Below are 26,408 nucleotides of genomic sequence, written 5' to 3'. Positions count from 1 at the left end.
CAATATGTGCTTGCAAATTCTCTCTGATGTCTTTCCAAAAGATTCACCAAAAAGAAGTGCTACTTGGTGCCCTTGCTTGTGAAGAGATATTCTCCGAGGGGAAGAACAAAGTTGACAAAAGCAAAGCTGGTTGCCTAGTGGGGTCTGTTTGACAAAAACAGAATTTTGTGTTAAATATGAACACAAGTGTAAGACACAAACCCGGCAAAACACATGGGGCTTTAATTACAGGCACACCTTGTTTTATTGTGCTTTGCTTTATGGTGCTTCAGAGACAGGGCATTATTTACAAACTGAACATTTGTGGCCAGCCTGTCGGCACCATTTTTGTTAATGCCCTGTCTCTGAGAATTTTGGTAAGACTCACGATATTTCAAGCTTTTTCACTATGATGGTATCTTAGGTGGTGATCAGTGGTCTCTGATGTTACTACTGTAAAATGATTGCAACTTGCTGAAGGAGCAGATATTGGTGAGCATTTTTCAGTAACAATTTTTAATTAAAAAACCCATGTTGCTATATTCTATAACAGTGAGTAACCTTTGTGATATTCTAACTAGGTTAAATTCTTAAATTGCTTCAATTTTGTAGGAACCTTTTCAGATTCTTTGGGTAAATTCAAGCCATTCTCTCGGTTCTGTGAACAATCACTGATTGGTGAAAAATGATTAAAATTGCTCCTTTTCACAAGAGTGTTTAAGTGATTTTGATACTCCTACAGAGATTCTCTAAGTGCCTGGTGCTGAGAATTTATATATAATCATTGTCAACTACAGCATAGTGCAGTATATTTAAGAGCTAAAATGAGTAGTTGTCAATAGAAGCAGATTATTAACAGTTGGGCATAAACTAGTCATTTATAGATTTTAAATTATAGCTTATTTTTCTAAGTCATTTCATATGAACTAGACTGAGTGATATGCTCTGTAGTTTACATTCCCTGTCTATTTCAGTGATACTGAGTAAACCTAGGTAATAGATATTCATGTCATATATGATCTTTAGTTTCTCTCTACTCACATAATCACAGAATCATTTTAAGGGAAGAGACTGTGCAGATTTTGAGTGTAACTCTCACTCTTGAAGGACCACCCAGCCTTTGCTTGGATAGCAGAAGCTACAGGGATTCACTACTCACAATATCACCCATACGGGAGCACTTCTAATCCTTTGAGCATTGTCTGCCTTACCTCCCAGATAAATTCATTGGCTTGAATCTTTGGCTTCTCCCTAAAGTTAAATATAAATGAGTCTGATCCCTCTGTTTTTCTTATATTTCTTTAAATATTTGAAGGCAATTATAAGTATCCCTTTTAGTCTTTTCCAAACAATTCAACCCAAATTCTCTCAAAATGCATCATAAGACATTGTTTTTAGACCCTACAACTACTTTAGACAAAGAACGTAGTTTTGTCAGTGTCTGTCTTCAGATGCAAACTCTAAAACAGTCTGACCAAGAGACTGCAAAAGATCCCTCAGGTGAATGAGAAGGTTGGGTGTCACATAATCCCTATGTCCATGGCAGGAAAATAGCAGTTACTTTATTATTCCTTTATTGAGGTAGCTTAACAAAATCCACCTATAACTTAAAATTGTTCACAACTTTTTTTCTCAATGAGATTTCCAACTTCATTTTGGACAAGCTAACGTGTACAATGTAAATTCAAGTTGCCTCTTGGTTTATGAATCTGAGCTTTTGAATGGGGAATTATTAAGCTATGACTTTTCACAAGACTTCTCAGGTCACTTTTGATACTCTTGAGAAGAGAATCACCAATAAGTAGAAAAGAACATTTGACAGAGAATGATAGCTTTCTGTAGGAGCGTGAAGGAAAAGGGTGAGTTGGAAGGAAGTGCATCTTTTAAATAAGGACTAGGTTGTGACTCAATAACCTCAGATATGCAAATGACACCACCCTTATGGCAGAAAGTGAAGAGGAACTCAAAAGCCTCTTATGAAAGTGAAAGAGGAGAGTGAAAAAGTTGGCTTAAAGCTCAACATTCAGAAAACGAAGATCATGGCATCCGGTCCCATCACTTCATGGGGAATAGATGGGGAAACAGTGGAAACAGTGTCAGACTTTATTTTCTTTGGGCTCTAAAATCACTGCAGATGGTGACTGCAGCCATGAAATTAAAAGACGCTTACTCCTTGGAAGAAAAGTTTTGACCAACCTAGATAGTATATTCAAAAGCAGAGACATTACTTTGCCGACTAAGGTCCATCTAGTCAAGGCTATGGTTTTTCCTGTGGTCATGTATGGATGTGAGAGTTGGACTGTGAAGAAGGCTGAGCACCGAAGAATTGATGCTTTTGAACTGTGGTGTTGGAGAAGGCTCTTGAGAGTCCCTTGGACTGCAAGGAGATCCAACCAGTCCATTCTGAAGGAGATCAGCCCTGGGATTTCTTTGGAAGGAATGATGCTAAAGCTGAAACTCCAGTACTTTGGCCACCTCATGAGAAGAGTTGACTCACTGGAAAAAACTCTGATGCTGGGAGGGATCGGGGGCAGGAGGAAAAGGGGACAACAGAGAATGAGATGGCTGGATGGCATCACTGACTTGATGGACGTGAGCCTGAGTGAACTCTGGGAGATGGTGATGGACAGGGAGGCCTGGCGTGCTGCAATTCATGGGGTCACAAAGAGTCGGACAGGACTGAGCAACTGAACTGAGGTTGACTGATGCCGTGGCAGTATCAGCACCATTTCTGGAACAAACTGCTCTCTGGTCCACTGCCTTACATCTTCCTCATCTTTACACCTCTGCAACAAAATTACTGGGTCTTTCCTTTCCTCATATTTGTGTCCCTAGCTTCCACTTCTATGTTCTCTCAGACCTTCTGGGAAGGATATCCCCTCTTTATAAAGGAGAGTAAGGAACTGCGTGCTTCCCTATAGAAAAGTACTGAGCCTTTTTTTTGTTTCTCAGTGTTTTCATCTAGACTGTGACTTTTCCACCAGTAGCCTCTTGGTCTTGTGCATTACAAAAGCTGCAAAGAGCTCTTTGGAAGCCATCCAAAGAAAATAGGTACATATACTTAAGAGGTGTTTTATTTAGACTTAGAGGTTTATTTATATTTGTCTCCACAAATTCTAAGCGGTATTGATCTATGTACTTGCCGGGGTAAAACAAGACAAGAGACAAATCTTACCACTTAAAAAAAAATTCTCTCATGTGAATAAAGTACAACTAAAATATCTTTAAAAGCTTCTTCATCCAAATGCATGGCTGATATACCTCTACTGTAAATGCAGGGTACAATGAATTTTGGATCAGTGTTGGCAAACCACCTAAGAGGACATGTCAAGGTCTTTTATAGCACTGTGTAGGCTTCTGAACAGCATTTAGAAGTTTTTTCAATAAATGGTATGAATTATGAGTCCACCGTTTTTTACTCTAAACTTTCTCCTAAAGAGTACCAAATATGGTGTTTGGGCAATGACTGATTTGGAGGTAAAAAGAATTTCTTTAAGATGCAGAAAGGTCCAGGGGAAGGCATGAAGTTGGACAAAAATAGGTTTGAAACCTACTTTCATCTTTCATAAAAATAACTTCATGCAATTATATATGCCCTCCAGGCCTCATTTTTTTCTTCTGTTAAATAAAGGTGGTAATCTCTACTTCTAAATGTTGTTGAGGCATATACTAGGTAATAAATCCATAGTTTCCCTCTCTTTCTGCAGCATATATATTTTCTCAAACTTAACAATAAGCTGAAGAATTTATAATGAACTAGGAGATATTTATATTTGAAATGAACAGATTTACATAGATTTTACAAATTTTCTATTCATTAGTACTTCATTTCATTTCTAGTTATGGTCCTTCTCAGTAACTGAAAAAATGACTACATAAACTTAAGCATTAATAACATTAGCACTTGGCTCCTCTCCATCTTGCTACCATTCTTTGGTCATATTTCCATGATTTATTCTCTCCCGGAGAATGAACAAAGAAAGGAAAGGACATAAAACTTTATTAGCATTTCTGGTAACAAATTTAACTAAGAGACACTTTGAACTGTGAATCAAAATGTGATTGTTCTTGCAATTCAATTCCATTGATAAGTTAAAATCTTTGGAGGCAAGTATAGATACTATCCACGCCAGCATTTCCAACTTTGGAAAAATGGTGATGTAAGTACTGGGGGTGCTCTGTACATCTAGGTGGGATAATGACGGCCAGTGATGGTGGGGGACCACTGAGGAGGACATTTCAGTGTTCCTGAATGTCACCACGCCTTCAGGATCATCAGGCTCTGTGCCAATTAAAACTCCACATACAAGTGCTTTAAAAACAAAGAAAATGGTGGCCTTCAGATGAGTGCCAAAATGGCAGTGACATCTTTTGAAATAGCTAACCCGTCCTTTGCCTCCCTGATCCCCTAGAGTGAATGCAGATCACTTTACAAAGCTCTTAGACGGGAAAGGAACACTCACAAAAAGCAAAAAGATACCTGCAGGGAGGGAACAAACGAGAAAGTGAAAAAACAGCAGGAAAAGCTGCCTGAAGAGGTTTCAGTACATCGAAAACTATAAAGTCAGTGAGAAGCTGATCTTTCATTATGGTAACCAGCTGAGAAAATTCTGCCTCTAGCATCTGTTAGGAAGGGTGTGAAAGAGACAAGACTCATTTTGCCAAACTTAGATCCCACTCATTGCTGATAAGTCCTATCTTTGGAAGTAAAAAAATAATCAAGAATTCTGAGCCTGGAGGTTCAATTAACTTTAACATAGTATGGCAGCTTCCTTATTGAATTCTTTCTTTTCCTTGCAATCTTTTCCTTTCCTTTCTCTCCCTCCTTCTCTCCCTTCCTTCTTTACAGCTCTCTCACAACATACAAGGATCACCTTGAAATGAAATTCCTTATATTCCAAATGCAGACTTTCTTCTCTAGCTAAGAGTTAATATGCATTTCTTGAGCAGGAACAGTGACTATATTGGGGTTTAACATACCCCTTTACTCACAAGAAGAAAACAATGGTCCAAGATGATTTTGTTCATCATATGTATATATATACACACACACAGCAAGTATAACATTATGATCTTGAAAAAGGAAAGGAATTAATCAAGAAAAGCTGTTAGAAGGGGTAGCCCAAAGAATTAATTTAAATACACTATTGATACTATATGTAATATAGATAACTGACAAGAAGATGCTGTCTAGCACAGGGAACTCTATATAATCCACTGTGATGACCTGAATAGGAAGGAAATCCAAAAGAGAGGGGATATATGTATATGCATGGCTCATTCATTTTGTTGTACAGTAGAAACTAACACAACACTGCAAAGCAACTGCACTCTAATAAAAAATAATTTAAAAGGGAAAAAATGCAGAGGTTAAGTGCAGGATGTTAATAGGAAGTGAGTGAAAGTCGCCCAGTTGTGTCCGACTCTTTGTGACCCCATGGACTATACAATCCATGGAATTCTCCAGGCCAGAATGCTGGAGTGGGTAGCTATTCGCTTCTCCAGGGGATCTTCTGGACCCAGGAATCGAACTAGGGTCTCCTGCATTGCAGGCAGATTCTTTACCGGCAGAGAATCTCTAAAAGGAAGTACTGAAGAGGATCTCATTAAAATGTTTGCAACAATGCTCACACAATACCGAGGGTGCAGACCAGTTGTGGGGGAACATAAAACATTTATCTGGACCAAGGTGGCAATTAGAATAAGATTTAGAAAAGTGAAATAATGGCCTTTATTGCAACACAGACATGAGAAACCTGTTTCCAGGCGAGAAACCTGTTTCCAGGCAAGAAACAATGAAAACATATAATGGCGATGAACTTTAAACATTCTATATTAGAAATCCAAATATCAGATTTTCCTCATTTGATTTTAGAGCGGTGTTTGTAATGTTTTTCATGCTCACAGGAAAATTCTTAATCTTTCCTTGAATAACTAAAGACAGGAGCCAGGAACTGGAGCTAGCAATACCAATGGTATCATACTGAATTATGATCCATAATGGGGCACAGATGTACATTTGATGTTCCATCTACTTCAGTTTATCACAGTAGGATGAATTACATCTTTGGATTTTGGAGTTGGTTGATACGAACTTCCTTCTGTTGTGGGCTACATTCCTATGTGTGCAACATTCATTCAACTTGTTAATAAAGTGCATCTGTAATTTTGAGTATCTTCTCAAAACCATATTTTCTTAGCTCCTTCTTCCTGGAATCTCGAACAATAATTATTTGTTTTCAGATTCTTGTGTTACCAGGATAAATTTAGCAATAGAGTTTTTATATGTATAAGCAGGTTTGCATAGATTTCAGTATATATTCACAGAAGAAAACAGCTATATTTAAGGGCTTCCCTGATAGCTCATTTGGTAAAAAATCTTCCTGCAATGCTGGAGACCCTGGTTCGATTCCTGGGTCGAAGATCTGCTGGAAAAGGGATAGGCTACCCACTCCAGTATTATTGGGCTTCCCTTGTGTGGCTCAGCTGGTAAAGAATCTCCCTGCAATTGCAGGAAACCTGGGTTCAATTCCTGAGTTGGGAAGATCCCCTGTAGAAGGGAAAGGCCACCCACTTTAGTATTCTGGCTGAGAGAATTCTATGGACTATATATTTAACAAAAGAACAGAACAGACTGTATAACAGAAGAAAACAGTTATATTTAGGGTTAGAATATTCAGTTCACCAGCTGGAAATAAGCAATGAATGATCATAATTTGAATGAATTTTTTCAGTTTCCTATGAATTAGTATCCACATGTAGATACTGGCAATGAGATATAACACAGTGCTTTCTGATGATCTTATAAACTTTAACCCAGGGTGTATTGGTTGTAAAAAATGAGTTCATTGAGAATAAGTGATTCTTGCTGTCAAATATAGCCTTTCCCACTATCCCAACTCCATATCCTCAGCTCATTACCAATGCCATTCAAATCACAGGTTCAATCCTAACTACTTCTCTTAGCCCTAACGTCTAAATATATATCCTTTTATTAATATAAATATTTTGACCTTCCAGAGTATTTTTATTGTTGTTAAAGTTTGCTTCATATCATTAAATGTGCTTGTTTGGCATTTCTCTAATATCATCACCAGAAGTATGTTTTAATGTACTTTAGACTATTTCCGAGGAGAAGGCGATGGCACCCCACTCCAGTACTCTTGCCTGGAAAATCCCGTGGATGGAGGAGCCTGGTAGGCTGCAGTCCATGGGGTCGCTTACTAGTTGGACAAGACTGATCGACTTCACTTTCACTTTTCACTTTCATGCATTGGAGAAGGAAATGGCAACCCACTCCAGTGTTCTTGCCTGGAGAATCCCAGGGATGGGGGAGCCTGGTGGGCTGCCATCTCTGGGGTCGCACAGAGTCGGACACGACTGAAGTGACTTAGCAGCAGCAGCAGCATGCTACCTAAAATGGTCTTTTTCCTCCAGGTTGTGGATCTTTCTAACCTGGATCCTGTTTCAGACCCCAGCTAGCATTCCCATCTCTGAAAGTCTGTCCCACCAGAGCCCACAGGCAACACACTCTCTGAGTTCCCAGACACAGATGGCCCCCATCTATCACTTACCACATTATTCCTTTTATTGTTATATTTTATCCCCATATATCTCATCCTCCAAAATAAGCCCTATAATGTTAGAGATTGCAGTTTTATATCTCTTCTGTTTGTCATGGCCTGGTAGAGTATTTTGCATATAGTATATGAACAATTAATATTTGTTAGTAACTATACTGACACTGACTTGATGGACATGAGTTTGAGTAAACTCCAGGAGTTGGTGATGGACAGGGAGGCCTGGCGTGCTGCGATTCATGGGGTCGCAAAGAGTCAGACACGACTGAGCGACTGAACTGGAACTGGAACTGGAATACTGATAACTAGACTTCCAGACATTAACTAAGCAATCTACAGCAGGGAGAGAATCAAATTTCAATATTATTATTCAAAAAGAAGAACTAAGTAAGAAAATTCCAAAAATCTAAGAAAATATTTCTGGCTTTTTAAACTGCAACTCAAAGCTTATCACTCTGAACTTCTCCTTCTAACTCCTGCAATATAGAATCAGTTCCTTACAATTAGAATAGATTATGCATCAAATGCCATAAATTATGAAAGCAAATTTTAGCTTTACGTTGAAATTCTTAGACATTACTAGTAGCATTTTCTCATTTACTTGTCAACCTTTTTTTTTTTAATTATCAAATGCTTGCTTATTTTTTGTTGAGCAATTAGGCTTCTTACATTGCCCTGAATACATACAACCCCATCAGAAACAACTTTATAAGCCTAATAACAGCTTTCATGCAACACATCAGACCCTGCTATTTTGAAAAATGACATGACCATAATGAGGTCCTTTAATCTGAACTTTTTGAAGAGTTACTAAGAGAGATGAATAAATATACTGATAGAAATTTTTGTCACTATACTGATCTGAACATATAATTATTAAGTCTTTTTATATTAAAAAAAAGTTTTTGAATCTTACAATTCTGAACCTATCTTATATGTTTTTCAGTGTGAATCCATAGAAAATTTGGTTATATGGATTGGTTGTGATTTTATGCCTTATTTTGTGCTAACAAGACTCATTCTTTGTCTCAAAAGTCCTTATAATTTTGAACGCAAAATTACAAAGCATATGGGAATTGAATAATCTATCAATTATGCATGGAGCACCAGTTCACACCTCAGGAATTTCTGTTGCACGTAAAGGGACTTCAAGGGGGCCTTTCTATTGTCTATTTTACAAGCAGGAATTTATATTTTGTGATAAAATAATGCACACACACACAAACACAGAGACCTTTTGTTTAAGTGTCTACATGAAAATAAATAAGAAAATAAGCTAATTCTAGAAACTATCCAATTAATGATTGCTGGTTGAATATATGCACTTACATTTCATCCTGAAACTCCACCAAATGATACTAAAGAATAAAAAAAAAGGATAAACATACAGTAAAAAGAGAATGGACAAGAAGTGTCGACAGTTTTTGGAAGACAGAAAGTAGACAGAGGATTAGCAAGTGACTTAGAAAAATGGAAAAACCTAAAACTTATGATCATGCAGTGGGTTCCAGTGTGCATGGAACCCTTTGGAAAGTCAGGATTTAGAAGAAGGAGGAGTATGTGAGGTCCAGGATTGAAAATGGGAAGAACTGAATGATCTGTTCAAGAGGAAGTTAGATTGTGCTGAGGCTCTGCCTTTAGTCTGTGCAACCATACTTCTCCTCTGAATAGGTTACACCTTTGAAGCACACATTGCTGTTGTTTAGTTGCTAAGTCTTGTGGGACTCTATAGCCCACCAGGCTCCTCTGTCCATGAGATTTTCCAGGCGAGAATACTGGAGGTACAAGCTAAGTTTCTGAATTCATGAGCATTAAATTAAAGGCTGTATAGTGAAAAAAAAGCCTGCACATTATGTAGCAAAACCATCAGTTCCTCTCCATTCAACCCAGGAAGGCTGTGGTCTGGTGTGTAGCCATAGATTAACTGGAAGACCCAGAACAAAGTTATACCAGTCTCTACAAATGGAGCACTTGGAAGGCGGTGCCCAGTAATCATGTGTGAAAGACACCAGCTGATTAGCCCACTGATGCATGACAAAATGCCAATCAAGTTTTAGTTTCTCTTTGGTAAGAACTTTTATGAAAGAGTTCTAAGGAACAGCTCAAATAGGAAAGTCAGAAAAAAAAATAAACATAATAGAAAGTCTTCAGGGTGTTCCCACTGGCTCTTCCCTCTGCTTGGAATGCTGTTCCCATACCTGCTCTCTTTACTCCTACACTTCATTCAGAGCCCTGTGCAAATACAAAATAATGAGACATCTTTTCTTACTAATATATGTAATATTGCATTACCCTCCCCCCTAGCACCCAATTCTTTGTTACTCTATTTCTTTACTTGAGTTTATATTTCTGCATATATTAATCATTACATAGATATTTTCATACATTTATATATTTGTTATCCATTTCACCCACTGCAAAATTAACACTCATGAAGGTAGGAACATTGCCTAGGGCACATGATAGATCCTTAATAATTACTGTTAATATTATTTATTTATCTGATTATTTATTTAGCAAAAATAAGTAACTTTGATAAATCTAAAACAATGTAGGAAACACAATTTAAAATATTAAGTATGCAGAAGATAAGAAAAGTTATATCCAGGAAACAATTCAACAATATTAACTATATAAAATCAATAATTGGAGAAGAATTAGCTCTTGAAAGTTCAAAGTATTAAAAATTAAAGATATAATTCTATAAGTTTGAGAAGACTTGGTAAAGAAAATCTCCAAGAGACTAAAGAGAAATGTAAGATATGTAAGAGATCAATCCTGGAAGACAGATAGGAATTTGTCTGAAAGGAATTGACTGCAGTAACAGAAAAAGTCGAGGGGAGGGAACCACTAAAGGTATAATGTAGGTTGACTTCTAAAATGAAAGTAAATGGCTCTTGGATGGAAAGACCCTCCAGATGCTCTACAAACTAAGTGAAAAAGAAACCCATCAAGATACTGTCTTACTGAAGTTCAGAATTTGAAGCTAAAAATTTTTATATAAATAAACCTTTAAAATATAACAGGGAACCAAAATATATGACAGAGTACATAAACACTTTAAAACCTAAAAAACCTTCATTTTATATTATTAATAAATAAGTAAATATTCAGTGAAACTACAAAAAACTTTCATGAGAATAATAACACTAAAATCAAGATAGTAATTATCTGTGGAGAGAGAGAGAGGGAAATCATATTTAGGAAAACCTCAGATGAGGCATCATTTATATGTATAAAATTTTATTTAAAAATGTCTTAAAGCAAATATAACATAAGATTTAATGAAACTGAGTGGTGGGTATAATGGTTTTTTCAGACTATCTTATGCACTTTTTGATGTTTTTGAACTATTTCACTTTTTGAAACAAAAAGACAAGAGAACAAAAGAATGAAAGGTTACAGAAAAAAAATTACAGGGAACAAAATGACATCAGATTTATTAACTATAATAACAGAAAGTAGAACATAATGGAGAAATATCCACACAGTTCTGACAGAAAATGATTTTCAACAAAAAAGAATATATCCAACCAAAATATCAGTCAATTAATATAAAATTAAGGTAAAAACACTTCAGACTAAGTCATTCACCTATTCTTAAAAATAACTAGTGAATTATGTACTTTGTGAAATGAGAGCGAACCAAGTAAGGGAAAGCTATGAGAGGTGTTAAGAAAAAAATGCACCGGTCACTTATTAAAAATGGCAAGATAGATTTTATTTTAACTGCTATAGTAGAGAAGAGAGACTTAAGTATAGAGCTGAACTCCATGTCTACAAAATTGATAATCTAGATGAAACGGACTGAAACAGACACATTGCTTTAAAGTCACAAACTACCAAAGTCACACAAGAAGAAATAGGCCTATATCCATTTAATATACTGAATATAAATATGTATATTCAATATTTATATCAATTAATAACTTTTCAAAATAGAAAGCCCCAGGCCCAGAGGGGTTCACTGGTGAATTCTACCAAGCATTTAAGAAATAAATTGTCTCAATTTTCTGCAGTCTGTTCTGGAAGATAGAAGCAAATGGAAAACTCCCTAACTGATTTTATGAGTTGGTGTTAATCTAGTGCCAAACCCACGTAACAAGATTACAAAAAATTACATATCAATACCTATACAAATATAGATGCAAATATCCTCAACAAAATGTTTTCAAACAAAATTCAACAACATACAAAAACAACTACACAGCACAACCAAGTGGGATTTATACTAGACTGATTCACCATCAAAAATCAACTAATGCAATAAAAACCAGACTCTTCGTTTGACCAAACAGTAGCTCCAGTCATAAGCTTTATTTTGAAATTCATCTTGCCAATGCATGAAAGTGAAAAGTGAAAGTGAAGTCGCTCAGTTGTGTCCGACTCTTAGCGACCCCATGGACTGTAGCCCACCAGGCTCCTCCATCCATGGTATTTTCCAGGCAAGAGTACGGGAGTGGAGTGCCATTGCCTTCTCCGAGTCAGAAACTAGTCTGTTGTATATTCCAGGTTCCAAGGACATTTTGAAGCCTTTCTCAACAGGGCTTGAAGAAAAGAGAAATTATCCCCTCCCCCACCACCACCACTCTATGGAGATGATGAGACTCATAACATAGTTCAGACTATAGTCTATAGGGTCACAGAGAGTCGGACACGACTGAAGTGACTTAGCACATTAAAAGGGGAATACTCTTTCCCCTCCCCAAATTCCCTGATCAGTTATGTTCAACGCTTTCATAAGTTCAGTTTAAGTGGACATATCTTAATATTTCCTATTAAGCACTTCATTTTGGAATAAGACTAGCTGGCATCTATGATTATCTTCCAGCTTTACCACTGAAATAATTCCATTTCCACCACTGAAACTCTCTGTTAGAAATCATCTTCCCTCATGACTTGATAAATACTAAGATGTATCTGCGCATTTCTTCTAACCATTCTCTTGCTAGAAAACAACATTTGTCCCTGTGCTACTGATAGCTCCACATTTGTGTATGTGATTTCAAGCTCTGTAGCGCAGACACTACCTTCATTCCATGTGTAGCTGCACATCACCTAACATGCTATACGTCATCTAAAGAGTTGTTGACTTAACTATCTTCACCCTTCAATAATTTGCTAAGGATATTTTCTAAGAAATATTATGACCAATCTTATAGTGGAAGTGGGCAAGATTGGAAAGATCCTGATTTTCTAAAATAACAATGGAGGGGCAAGCTATATTGTTTTATTAAGTAAAGGTCTTACATATTTTACCACTAACCACAATATTATGTTCAGTTCAGTTCAGTCGCTCAGTCGTATCCGACTCTCTGCGACCCCATGAATTGCAGCACGCCAGGCCTCCCTGTCCATCACCAACTCCCTGAGTTCACTCAGATTCACGTCCATCGAGTCAGTGATGCCATCCAGCCATCTCATCCTCAGTCGTCCCCTTCTCCTCCTGCCCCCAATCCCTCCCAACATCAAAGTATTTTCCAATGAATCAACTCTTTGCATGAGGTGGCCAAAGTACTGGAGTTTCAGCTTTAGCATCATTCCTTCCAAAGAAATCCCAGGGTTGATCTCCTTCAGAATGGACTGGTTGGATCTCCTTGTAGTCCAAGGGACTCTCAAGAGTCTTCTCCAACACCACAGTTCAAAAGCATCAGTTCTTCAGTGCTCAGCCTTCTTCACTGTCCAACTCTCACATCCATACATGACTACTGGAAAAACCATAGCCTTGACTAGATGGACCTTAGTCAGCAAAGTAATGTCTCTGCTTTTGAATATGCTATCTAGGTTGGTCACAACTTTCCTTCCAAGGAGTAAGCATCTTTTAATTTCATGGCTGCAGTCACCATCTACAGTGATTTTGGAGCCCCAAAAAATAAAGTCTGACACTGTTTCCACTGTTTCCCCATCTATTTCCCATGAAGTGATGGGACCGGATGCCATGATCTTCATTTTCTGAATGTTGAGCTTTAAGCCAACTTTTTCACTCTCCTCTTTCACTTTCATCAAGAGGCTTTTTAGTTCCTCTTCACTTTCTGTCATAAGGGTGGTGTCATCTGCATATCTGAGGTGATTGATATTTCTCCCAGCAATCTTGATTCCAGCTTGTGTTTCTTCCAGTCCAGCATTTTTCATGATGTACTCTGCATATAAGTTAAATAAGCAGGGTGTTTTGCCAGACTGATGTACAGTTCTAACATTTAAAATGTGTAATGCAAGTTAGTCACTTTAGTTGTGTCCAGCTCTCTGTGACCACATGGACTGTAACCTGCCAGGCTCTTCTCTCCATGGAACTCTCCAGGCAAGAATACTGGAGCAGAGAGCCATTCTCTTCTCCAGAAGATCTTCCCAACCCAGGGATCAAACCAGGATCTCCTGCATTTGCAGGCAGATTCTTTACAGTCTGAGTCACCAGGTAAGCCCCTTAAAAAATGTACAAAAGGTAAATATTCTAAGGGAGAGGAAAATAGCACTTTTAAGATGAACTTCAGTTGACAAAATAGTTAAAACCACTCCCATTGTAATACTTACAAGTTCTAAAAGCTAAGATTTTTCAGTATAACAATGTAAGTCTGACAGTTTTACTAATAATACTCTTATTTATATTATTGTAGTCAGGCAAACCTTCATAAATGAAATTAACAGACACATATTTTCTGGGTGGAACTTTGACTTTAGATCTAGCTACTTTTCTCCCTATAAAATGACAACACACTCCAGTGTTCCTGCCGGGAAAATTCCATGGACAGAGGAGCCTGGCAGGCTATAGTCCATGGGGTCTCAAAGAATTGGACACAACTGAGCACATTTGCTCTTTGTGTGTATAAAATACAGCAAGGGAAGGGGAAAAAAACACAATTCAAAATGGGAAACTAAAGCAAATCAGTCCAAATAAGCTAACATTTGTGAAGTAATTCTCATCCTTTTAAATTGTCTTCTTGCAGGAAACAGACCTTATCCTGACTTTTAATATTTCAATGCACCGATCTTGGTGGATGGAGAATGGACCAGGATGTACGGTGACATCAGTGACTCCTGCCCCAGACTGGGCCCCAGAAGACCATCGCTACATCACGGTCTCAGGGTGTTTTCTGGAGTACCAGTACATAGAAGTGGCTCACAGTTCCCTCCAGATTGTCCTCGCAGTAAGTGTTGACAGCCAACCACTCCTTCTAGTGTTTCCCGAATTGTTTCATTTCTGTATATACTCAGCACACGCAGTTGGAACCTGTGGGTAGAAGGTGGCTGTGTGCTTTTTCCTAATCACTGCCACTTTTAACAGGGATTTGTCAGGTTAAACCAGGCTATGTCATGGACCAAGTGATTCTTTCTGGGTATGCTGTTAATTCTGGGAATTCCCTTCTCCCTTAAAATCTTCTTCTTAGGTTTCCCCCAGGTACCATCCATCATCTTTTATCACCGTCTCTCTTTTTCAAAACAATTCAGCTTTTCTATGAATTCTGCTTCTAGATTATCAGACCCCTATTTTTCACAGTATTCTGCCAATAAATAATGCTCCCTTTACAGGAAGAAAGTTGGAGTTATAAATAATTCCTTTGTTTTTGTATATTTATAGAACACATTTGTATAATATATTACTATGTTATAGAAAACATTTTTTACATTATATTCCTATGATAAAGAGATTAACACCTCCCTTTCTTGAGAAGAACTTTCGCTAATACTAAATGTGTAATTTTGTGGGATTCATAAAGTTAAGGCAACTTTATTATACATGTCTCCATTTATTACAGATCATGTATGCAGATCTATGTGTATTTTCTTAGGCTCTATGTAGATCTTCAGTTGAGGTCCACAGTCTTAATTTTTAACAACAAATAATACAAATAGAATCTTTTTTTTACCTTTCTTTAGTTAATTACTTTGAGAATGACAGTAACTCACAGTTCTTAAATAACAGGACATAAAATGTTCTGGGTAGAATGGTACCAGCTGGTTCATATAAAACTCTTCAGGAATTTAAAAAGAAAGTACATAAGTGTGTGTATTAGATTACATAACTAATATATAGTTATTATATTGTTTAATGAGGAATATATCTAAACATACATATATACATATAATTATATACTATATATGCTGTGCTGAGAGCACTTCCCAAGTTTCTGTGACTGAAAACCACAAAGGTTTATTCTTATGGGTGAGCAAGAAGTTTGACCAATCACTGGTCGCTAAGGAAACGAGGATAGGAGACAGCCACCATCTCAGTCATCATGGCTGCCATGCCAGAAGGCAGGAAGAGGTCTGAAGTGTCTACACTGGCACAAAAATGCTCCTGCTTGAGAGAGGGAGCTCACTGCCCACAGCTCATCGTCCAGAACTAGACCCAGATTCCTACCCAATCACAAATCAGCCAGAAAGGAGGAGGAACTGTAAATATTTGAGGAGCAGCATAAATTATTTCCACAATATTTGAATTACGTTCTTGGCTAAAGCACTGAGTGATCTCCCTTGAATGTGTCCAACCTGAAGCACTTTTTAATTAAAAAAAAAAAAAAAGCTTCCATGATAGTTTTAAATTCTATAACTGTTCATTTTTATTATATTTAAGTAAAGTGAGATTTGATGGAATGGAACTAGTCATTTCATTATGTAAAATTCATTTAGGTGAAGCATTCATTCTCATATGGGAAAAGTAAAATATTTCTGGTATTTAGTGACAGATAAAATGTCTTCCTACATGTTACAGAGGAATTTTAGAGAAAATGTTTCTTCCTTGTTCCTTCCTTGAAACTCCCTTTTTATCTTTTTTTTTAACTGTGTCCATAATTTTTGGAAAACTTCCATAGATGTGTCAAGGATGATGTAAATGTATAGTCTGTGTGCATGGATAGTTAAATAGACGACTGTTTTAGAGAGTTATTTGAATTAATGTGTGTATGAATAAACTATACTCGCAGATTTATTAAACCGCCGTGAAATTCTGGTTCACAGATAATTTGCTGACATTTGGACATGGAAACATGTGTTGAGGCTAACATACTGCCCAAAGAAAAAAATATTTTTACATAAGTAAAAATCATCTGTAAAAGCAAAGTGGCTAGAGTGTAGAGAAGATGGATGGAGTGTCTCTAAGGGCAGATGAGACCAATATATCAAGCTGCTGGTTCTCCATCCTCCTGTCGACACTGCCCCCCAGCTGAGTGGAGCAATAGTTTGAGCAGGTCATCACAGGATGTGGCATCTTCACCTCTGCTCTTTCCACCTGCTCTTCCTTCTGGGGGAGTTCTTTTGCTATGCTGACTGGATCACCTGAGAGAGTAAGTCAGCAGCCCAAGCCAGTTTTTTGGAAAAGTTTCCATACACTTTCTATCTTTGGGTTTGTTATTGTCTAGCCAGCCTTGGGCTGAAAGCATCTGCTATGTAGAAAACCTAGCTCATCTTAACTAGTTTTTTAGAATGCAAACCAAAACAGGGTTGATCTTGAACAATCTGCTCTGCCCAGTTAGCAGAAGCCTTCCAACTAAATATGTTCCTACAGTCATTCTGATCACTTCTTTTGCCCTGTTTAAGGCATGCTGCTTGCAGTCCATGGGATTGCTAAGAGTGGGACCCGACTTAGTGACTCGACAACAACAAGGGATGAAACAGCGGCTTGAATCTCTGCTTCTCTGCTTCTCCCCTTCTCCTGTTACTCAAATCATCCTCCTGACAACCCAATGTTTAGTTCGGTCCAGTCCAGTGAACATTTCCTGAGTGATGCTCCCTGCTGGCATCTAGAGAAACAAATGACAGCATCTCTGACCTTGAGGCTGTCAAGGTCAGAAATGGGCGTAGTTCCTCAGGGTACACACCCAGGGCAGACAGGCACACTTCGGGAATGTGGTACACACACATGGCTTGTGGTGTTTATGGCATCATCTTGGCTTCTTAGTTCTGTCCTGCTTTTTGTGGTCAGCTAAACTCCCACACTTCTCTTTCACCTGTCTTTGAAGCTGCCCTCTCTTCCAGGATATCTGGCTTAGATCTGCTTTCATAAATGGCTGCTGTTCCAGCAACGGCTCTTGATTAACTCCAAATCTCTCCAGCTCTTTTTCTCCACCTTCACTCAGCCTCTCTTTCACAGATTCCTAACCCCTGGCACGCCTGTCACCCCATTGTTCGGTTTCCTGCCAATCAACTCCTAGCTGATTTTGAAATTAGCATTCACAAAGCCCACATTTGCATTGCACATTCATAAGATATCTCCCATCTCCAGCCAAAGGAAGAAGAGTATAATATCCACATAATTGGGAAGAGAGGCTATTAATCACACAGCCTCCAGCTGAGCAGAAAGGACTGCCACAGCATCATAATGATCAGCCAGGTGTGAGGTTTCCAGCCTTCTCCTTCTCCAGCAGCATTTTCTTCTAGTTAGGATCAGATATCACGTTCAAAGGGAATACAGGTGTGCACAGTTTTAATAAAATCCAATTTTTTTTAAAAACTGCACCTACAAAATAGATAAAATAAATATGTATGGAAAAAGCCCAGGAGGAGATGAACTAAAGAGATGATGCTGTTTACATTACAACACAATGAACCTGATTTCTTCAGAAAATGTGACTATAACTGTATGATTTACAAAATGCATTTATAGGAATTTAATCTTTTGATTTGTGTAACAGTCTTGGGAGAGCAGCAGGACAGACTCAAAGCCTTTCCCAAGATTTCTTACCTAGTACCTGTGGAGGGCAGACATGCTAATCTAAGTTTTTCTCGGTACCAAGGATAGGAAGACAGGCTTAAACCAGCATGCCAGCATCAGCTGACGCGTAACAGATTCATGAAACCCCAAATTCAGACTTCTCTTCAGTAGCAAAGAATGCCATTATTAATTAGCTATGTCTTCCATGGGTGAGGGGAAGGGAGGTATATATATCTCACCTGTATTTGTCGTTGTCCGATCACCAAGTCGTTTCCGACTCTTCACAACCCCATGGACTGCAGCATGCAACAGTTCCCTGTCCCTCACCATCTCCCGGAGTTTGCCCAAGTTCATGGCCATTGAATCGGTAATGCCATCCAACCATCTCATCCTCTGTTGCCCTCTTCTCCTTCTGCCTTCAATCTTAGGCAGCATCAAGGTCTTTTCCAATGAGTCAGTTTTTAGCATCACATCGTCAAATACTGGAGCTTCCCCATTCAGCATTAGTCCTTCCAAAGAATATTCAGGGTTGATTTCCTTTAGGACTGACTGGTTTGATCTCCTTGCTTTCCAAGGGACTCTCAAGAGTCTTCTCTAGCACGACAGTTCAAAAGCATCAGTTCTCTGGCACTCTGCCTTCTTTATTGTCCAGTTCTTACATCTGCACATGACTACTGGAAAGACCATAGCCTTGACTATATGGACCTTTGTCGGCAAAGTGATGTCTTTGGTTTTTAACACACTGTCTAGGTTTGTCATAGCTTTCCTGCCAAGAAGTAATCGTCTTCTAATTTCATGACTACAGTCACCATTCACAGTGATTTTAGAGCCCAAGAAGAGGAAATCTGCCACTGCTTGCACCTTTCCCCCTTCTATTTGTATTACACACACATACCTCACTTCCTGTAACCAACACAATGAAAAGGGAGTAGCTTTACAAAGAAAGGTAAATAAATGAACCACTAAAGGAAACTTTTATCTTAATAACTGAAGTAACTTTTTATTTTGAAACATATCCAGACAATTCATTGGAAAACAAAATCCCTTTTTTCTCTGCTGCTGCTAAGTCACTTCAGTCGTGTCCGACTCTGTGCGACCCCATAGATGGCAGCCCACCAGCCTCTCCCTTCCCTGGGATTCTCCAGGCAAGAACACTGGAGTGGGTTGCCATTTCCTTCTCCAATGCATGAAAGTGAAAAGTGCAAGTGAAGTCGCTCAAAGGACCAATGTCTCTAAATTTAACATGAAGTTCTCCAACCAAAATTGCTAGGCTACATTTTCCTCTATTTCTTTTAATTCTGACACACTTCTAAGCAAGTTGACTATTAATTTTTTAAGAGACCAGTAGAGGATATTGGTAAAAACATAAATAAGCTTACTATTTCCTGTAGCCATTAAAACTGGTTTAGAAACTGTCTACAAATTAGCAGGGAAGTCACAGAAAACTTTAGAAAAGGTTCCGGTACACTGTTCATAGCTAAAAAAATAGGTTCACTGCCAAGTTTATCCCTCAGTTACATCTATTCTCTATAAAACTTTGTAGAGTGTGTGAAATGATGGAAATCATTGTTCAACATACTGTGCTGAAACAATTTTGAAGGTAAAATATGTGCCTTTCAAATGGATAGAGTTTGGAGATGGCAACGGCAACCCACTCCAGTGTTCCTGCCTGGAGAATCCCAGGGACGGGGGCCTGGTGGGCTGCCATCTATGGGGTCCCACATGAGTTGGACAGGACTGAAGCGACTTAGCAGCAGCAGCAGCAGATGTTTCCAGTTGTTTCCAGTTAATGATATACATTTGCTATCTGGCTTGCTAGGATTTGCCTAAGAATATAACTGGTAAAGAAATTTGCAAAATTCTGAATGCAAACTTTATCCAAGTTGACCTGGGGTTGCTCTGGTAATGGCACATGTTGTTTCTCTGAATGTTGCTGAAGGGTGTGGTGTATGCATGAGAGTAAAGGGCCTTACTGCTCCTGCTGGTTTTTTCCCTGTAATCTGGAAACACATCCATGGAAGCTTGATTTTCAAAGATTTGGATTCTGATTTTCACTTAGCCATGGAAGTTGCTATTAAAATGGCAAATATTAAATCTAAGTTGTGAACTTGCACCATTTCAAACAGGTGAGTGGGAAAAATGGTGTGAGCAGATGATACCCAGCTATTGTTGTATTCAGAAGTGCAAGGATGACAATGTGGATGTCATTTACTTGAGATGAAATATTTGAGCTGAAAAATAAAGACAGTGTTTTTAAGACAAAATGTAAATTTGATCTGGTATGTCTGTTATGCAATGAAAAATGATTTGGCCATTTATGTTACTGAAATTGTCATTTTACAAAAACTGATTAGCCAAACCTGCAGCTCCATCAGTTCAGTTCAGTTTAGTTCAGTCGCTCAGTCGTGTCCAACTCTTTGCGACCCCATGAATTGCGGCATGCCAGGCCTCCCTGTCCATCACCAACTCCCAGAGTTCACTCAGACTCACGTCCATCGAGTCAGTGATGCCATCCAGCCATCTCATCCTTGGTGGTCCCCTTCTCCTCCTGCCCCCAGTCCCTCCCAGGATCAGAGTCTTTTCCAAGGAGTCAACTCTTCACATGAGGTGGCCAAAGTACTGGAGTTTCAGCTTTAGCATCATTCCTTCCAAAGAACACCCAGGACTGATCTCCTTTAGAATGGACCAGTTGGATCTCCTTGCAGTCCAAGGGACTCTCAAGAGTCTTCTCCAACACCACAGTTCGAAAGCATCAATTCTTCAGCTCTCAGCCTTCTTCATAGTCCAACTCTCACATCCATACGTGACTACTGGAAAAACCACAGCCTTGACTAGATGGATCTTTGTTGGCAAAGTAATGTCTCTGCTTTTCAATATGCTGTCTAGGTTGGTCATGACTTTTCTTCCAAGGAGTAAGGAAAGGAAATTTCATGGCTGAAATCACCATCTGCAGTGATTTTGGAGCCCAAAAGAATAAAGTCTGACACTATTTCCACTGTTTCCCCATCTATTTGCCATGAAGTGATGGGACCAGATGCCATGATCTTCATTTTCTGAATGTTGAGCTTTAAGCCAACTTTTTCACTCTCCTCTTTCACTTTCATCAAGAGGCTTTTTAGTTTCTCTTCACTTTCTGCCATAAGGGTGGTGTCATCTGCATATCTGAGGTTATTGATGTTTCTCCCGGCAATCTTGATTCCAGCTTCTGTTTCTTCCAGTCCAGCGTTTCTCATGATGTTCTCTGAGAAGTTAAATAAGCAGGGTGACAATATACAGCCTTGATGTACTCCTTTTCCTATTTGAAACCAGTCTGTTGTTCCATGTCCAATTCTAACTGTTGCTTCCTGGCCTGCATACAGATTTCTCAAGAGGCAGGTCAGGTAGTCTGGTATTCCCATCTCTCTTCAGAATTTTCCACAGTTTATTGTGATCCACACAGTCAACGGCTTTGGCATAGTCAATAAAGCAGAAATAGATGTTTTTCTGGAACTGTCTTGCTTTTTCGATGATCCAGCAGATGTTGGCAATTTGGTCTCTGCTTCGTCTGCCTTTTCTAAAACCGGCTTGAACATCAGGAAGTTCATGGTTCACATATTGCTGAAGCCTGAGCACACAATTGTACTCATCTCACATGCTAGTAAAGTAATGCAGCTCCATAATTTGATTCAAATACACTTGAGGCACATACTTTTCATGGACAAAAATATTATATCAACAAATATATTGAAATTAAATATTTCTCACAAATTTTATATGCATCAGATTAATCTAGGTGCCTTTATGAGAAAGAGTTATAAGTATAATTGTTGTTTATTTTATCTTGGTGGTGTTCTTTGTATACCTCCCAGAAATTGCTGCTGCAAATCGAGAACTTTCCAATTCTTTGCTTCCATTAAAACTGAAGGAAAACCTTATAGACTTACCAATTGGTAGATTACTTGAAATAATTCTTATGATAGGTAAATATGTAAATGTGGCACCCAATTTCAAGGAAGCTGCAGAAGTTGAGTGATGTCATTGTAACAAAAAGCCTTCACTACTTCTCTATTTTTGAAAGAACAATATTTTTCCTAAGTAAATATATACCTAATATATTATATATTTATAATATGTAATATATCACTTATAATATATTTATATATTTATATTTGCTTCATATATTATTGATAAATATTTATATTTATATATAGTATTATATATAATATATATTTATTTATATTATATATTTATAATAAATAAATACCTAATACAAAAACAACTAGAATAGAATTCATGCTAAACTCCATCCCATTCTAGTATTAATCAAAAATGTACATCAAATGAAATTTTATTTTTTACATAATGATCATTATAGAAGTGTGTACATGTGTTCTTAAATGAAAGAAAGTGAACACATCATAGCAGTATTCAAATTCCACTGGATATATAAGAGCAAATAATATATCTTTAAAATATATTGACATGTATGCTATACCAAAATAAAGTGCTTTTGAAGCCATTTATACAAATGATGAAAAATATCAAATATGAATTTCAAATGCAGACAGTTTCAAGCCCACATATTTTCAAGTGGAATTTTAAAAAATTTATTTCAGGGTATGTAGGAGCCAAAATGTTCGGAGGCCATTAATCTAAAGCAGTGGTTTCTTCCTTCTTTCTTCCTGTTCCTTCTTTCCTTCCTTCCTTCCTCAGTCCCTACAGACTGAGCCAGAGCACAAGAAGCAGGCCTTTAATTCTCAGGTAGTGCTGAGAGGGCGGTCTTGGATCCCCCATGCTGCTGCTGCTGCTGCTGCTAAGTCGCTTCAGTCGTGTCCGACTCTGTGCGACCCCATAGATGGCAGCCCACCAGGCTTCCCCATCCCTGGGATTCTCTAGGCACTAGCAATCTGGGCTTTAGGGGAATGTATGGATCCCCCATACATTCCCCTAAAGCCCAGATTGCTAATGCCAGCTGAGACTAGGAATTACTTACCTAGCTGTTTAAAAGATTACTATAAACATACTTCTAAAAATTTTTTGTCCTTTTATCTGAGGTAGGGCAGAGGTGGGTATATTTTTCAAAAGTTTCTCCAGAAATATCAGTCCCATCCCTTTCCTTTTATTGCTGATTCCTCAAATATGAATTGCATAGAAAAGCAAGGTGCTTGGTCAGGCAGATGATTTTATATGCCAAGATGGTACCACAGTTCTGGTTGTTCTACCAATTCCTTTCCGGGCCTTAAGAGTCACTTCCCTTCCTGTATTGCAGGGTCAAACACATAAGTTATATGACTAGTTGCGTACGTGTGTGTTAGTCGCTCAGTTGTGTCTGACTCTTTGCGACCCCACGAACTGAAGCCCACCAGGCTTCTCTGTCCATGAACTTCTCCAGGCAAGAATACTGGAGTGGTGGCTGATTTATGTCAACGTATGGCAAAAACCACCATAATATTGTAAAGTAATTAGACTCCAGTTAAAATAAATTAATTAATTTTTAAAAAAAAGAATACTGGAGTGGATTGCCATTCCCTTCTCCAGAGGATTTTCCTGACCCTGGGATCAAACCCTAGTCTCCTGCATCGCAGGCAGATTCTTACCATTTGAGCAACAGGGAAGAGTTACTCACATAACTAACCTATGGTCAAATAGTGAATTCATGTACTTAAACACTGTTTACCATACCTCCACACTGAACGGTGAGCTGGTGTAGAACTTCTGATTCTAGTCCAATGTCCAAAACTGTTCATAAGTTTTTAGCACAAAACTGCTTGTTGCGTGTGATGGAAATGGACAGAATGGCAAGCATTCAGTTTTTTTTCCTAGCTCCCATTATGGTTCAACAGCTTTGCTGCTTGGCTTCAAATACTAAACACACTGTTTCAACTCCTGTTCTCCCAGGTATTCAGATACAGAGACCTGCTTGTCAGTAAAGGAAATAAATGTGATTTATCTTTCTGTAACATCAGAATAGTTTATACAAATCATCACAAATATATGGGAAGAAGAATCAAATTTCAATTGTAAACAGGGGATTTTTTCCAATGGACAAAGTTGCTTAATTAGGAGAATGAAGGTGGTAAATTGAATTGTGCTTAGTCACTCAGTTGTATCTGGCTCTTTGCAACCCTATGGACTGCAGCCCGCCAGACTCCTCTATCCACGGGGATTCTCCAGGCAAGAATACTGGAGTGGGTTGCCATGCCCTCTTCCACAGGATCTTCCCAACCCAGGGATCAGTCCCAGGTCTCTTCCACATTTCAGGCAGATTCTTTACCGTCTGAGCCACCAGGGAAGACCTAAATAGAATTGGGAAAGGACATTTTTTGGTACAACTGAGTGTTCCAAAACACATAAATGATGTTCTACAAACCAAGTTTAGAACCCCAACTGGATTTACCCCTGATAGTAAGAAATATTGAGACCAATGGATACTTCTGAAATGGGCACATGTTTAAATTTCTAATCTACTCTCAATTTCTCTAGAAAATAACAAATTCATTTGAACATAATCACTTCAGAGCATAACACCTTCATGTCTTATCCACAGATGTCAATCAAGTTTTGGTAAAAATAAACCCTGAACAATCAGTTATCATGCCCTTTATTTTATTTTGCTTTATTCCTGAAAGGTGTCCTTGTATATTGGTGAGAAGTTTCGTGAGTCTGTGAACAAACAGACCACAAGAACTTGAACAGTCTCTAAGGTCAAATTAAATCTAAGATTTTTTCTTGCCTTTAATATCCACTAGTATTCCCTACATGCAAGTTCAGAACTATCTGGTAAAATATTCACAGTCTGGGAGTAACAATCCTTAAATTTTACACCCAGCTGTATAATAAACTATTTTGTAATTATGAACTAGATGAGATAATGTCTAAGAAACTGCCTTGAAAACAATAAAGGTGGTATATTTATTTTCTCCTTAGCTCAGTTCCTTCCACTGCTCTGGAGAACACTACTATTTTGTCAGGTTCACTCGCAGTGGTGTGCAAAAATGAACTGAATCCCACTAAGCTTACTTACTCCCCAGACAGAACCATGATTCTTAAAGCCAGTGTGATACTATTTAGTGTAACAACACACCAGCCTACACGGGGCAAGTTTTATCCCATATCAACCATTATCATCAGATTACAGTATCTGCTTCTATATGTAATGTTTGAAGCACTTGCTTACTCCCAAAGCATAATATCACTTGATTTATCACATTATGCTTAGAAACACCATGGAATAAAAATACCAATACATTTAACATGGTAGAGAAGATTATAGCCTGTGACAAACCAATAATAATTGGGTTTTCTTGAATAATATTAAAGTTGAAATTACCTCCATAGAGTATTATACAGTAGACCCAGTAGAATCCCATTTCTTGTATTTAACTTTATAGTCATAAATTATTTCAGAAAGAAAAAAGTATATAAAAATATAGTAAAATGGAGTATTTTTGAAAACATGACAAGCTGTTGAACTTCAACAAAGGCTACCATCTTCCTTGGTCATATATAATATCATTGCCTTTAAGATGTCTTTCCAGGCATGATCAATTATTATGATACACATTTTTGAGAAATACATCTTCGATGGAAATTTCTTCTTCACAGAAACTTCTACACACAGTGATAGAATTAATAATAGTAGAATGCATTATAGTTGTTAAATAACAGCAAGTCATCTCAAAAGAAGGATGTAAAAATGATTTATAATGATACCTATAATACAAGAGATAATTTATTGTTTAGTGTCTTATACTTGAATGAAAAAGAATAAATATATGGGCAAACACACTTAAGCTAAATATTGTTTACACAGTAGAAAAAGAACAATCTGTGATAGTCTCTCCATACCATTTGCTTTTACCAGTCCTACAAATGGGATTTTAAACCCTACTGTTCTCAGCCCACACAGTCCTCCACGCTGGGTATACAATTTCCAGTCATTATTTTCATGCCTAGGCCTGTCCTTAAGGCTCCATGGCTACATCTGTGCCAACTCCCACCCATTGTTAAATTTCTCTCAAGCAGTAGCCCGACGAGTCGAAACCAACTTCTCATGCAATATAGTTCTCACTTCTATTCTTCTCCTAACTATTCATAGTATTGTATTATGCTTAATGAAGGAGTTCTTTCCATGTGACTGTTTGGATTAATGCTAACTGCAAACATGGCTCCATCCCTGTTAATAATCCAGGGCGTTTCCATATCACTGAATTTTAGAGAAATAT

At 38.0% G+C, this 26,408-nt stretch overlaps 1 protein-coding gene across 1 annotated transcript in view; it reads left to right on the top strand.

Annotated features, from left to right (window-relative positions):
* NKAIN2 (sodium/potassium transporting ATPase interacting 2) overlaps positions 1-26,408 on the top strand; it is a 631,336-nt gene that overhangs the window by 452,583 nt on the left and 152,345 nt on the right. Inside the window, exon 4 of the mRNA XM_068985329.1 lies at positions 14,501-14,701. Coding sequence (XP_068841430.1) covers positions 14,501-14,701 — 201 coding nt within the window. The remainder of the gene's footprint in view (positions 1-14,500; positions 14,702-26,408) is intronic.

This window comes from Capricornis sumatraensis, chromosome 13, assembly GCF_032405125.1.
Source record: "Capricornis sumatraensis isolate serow.1 chromosome 13, serow.2, whole genome shotgun sequence".
Classification (NCBI taxonomy): domain Eukaryota; kingdom Metazoa; phylum Chordata; class Mammalia; order Artiodactyla; family Bovidae; genus Capricornis; species Capricornis sumatraensis.
Note: the sequence above shows the minus strand (reverse complement) of the source record. Positions and strands in the feature narration are given on the sequence as shown.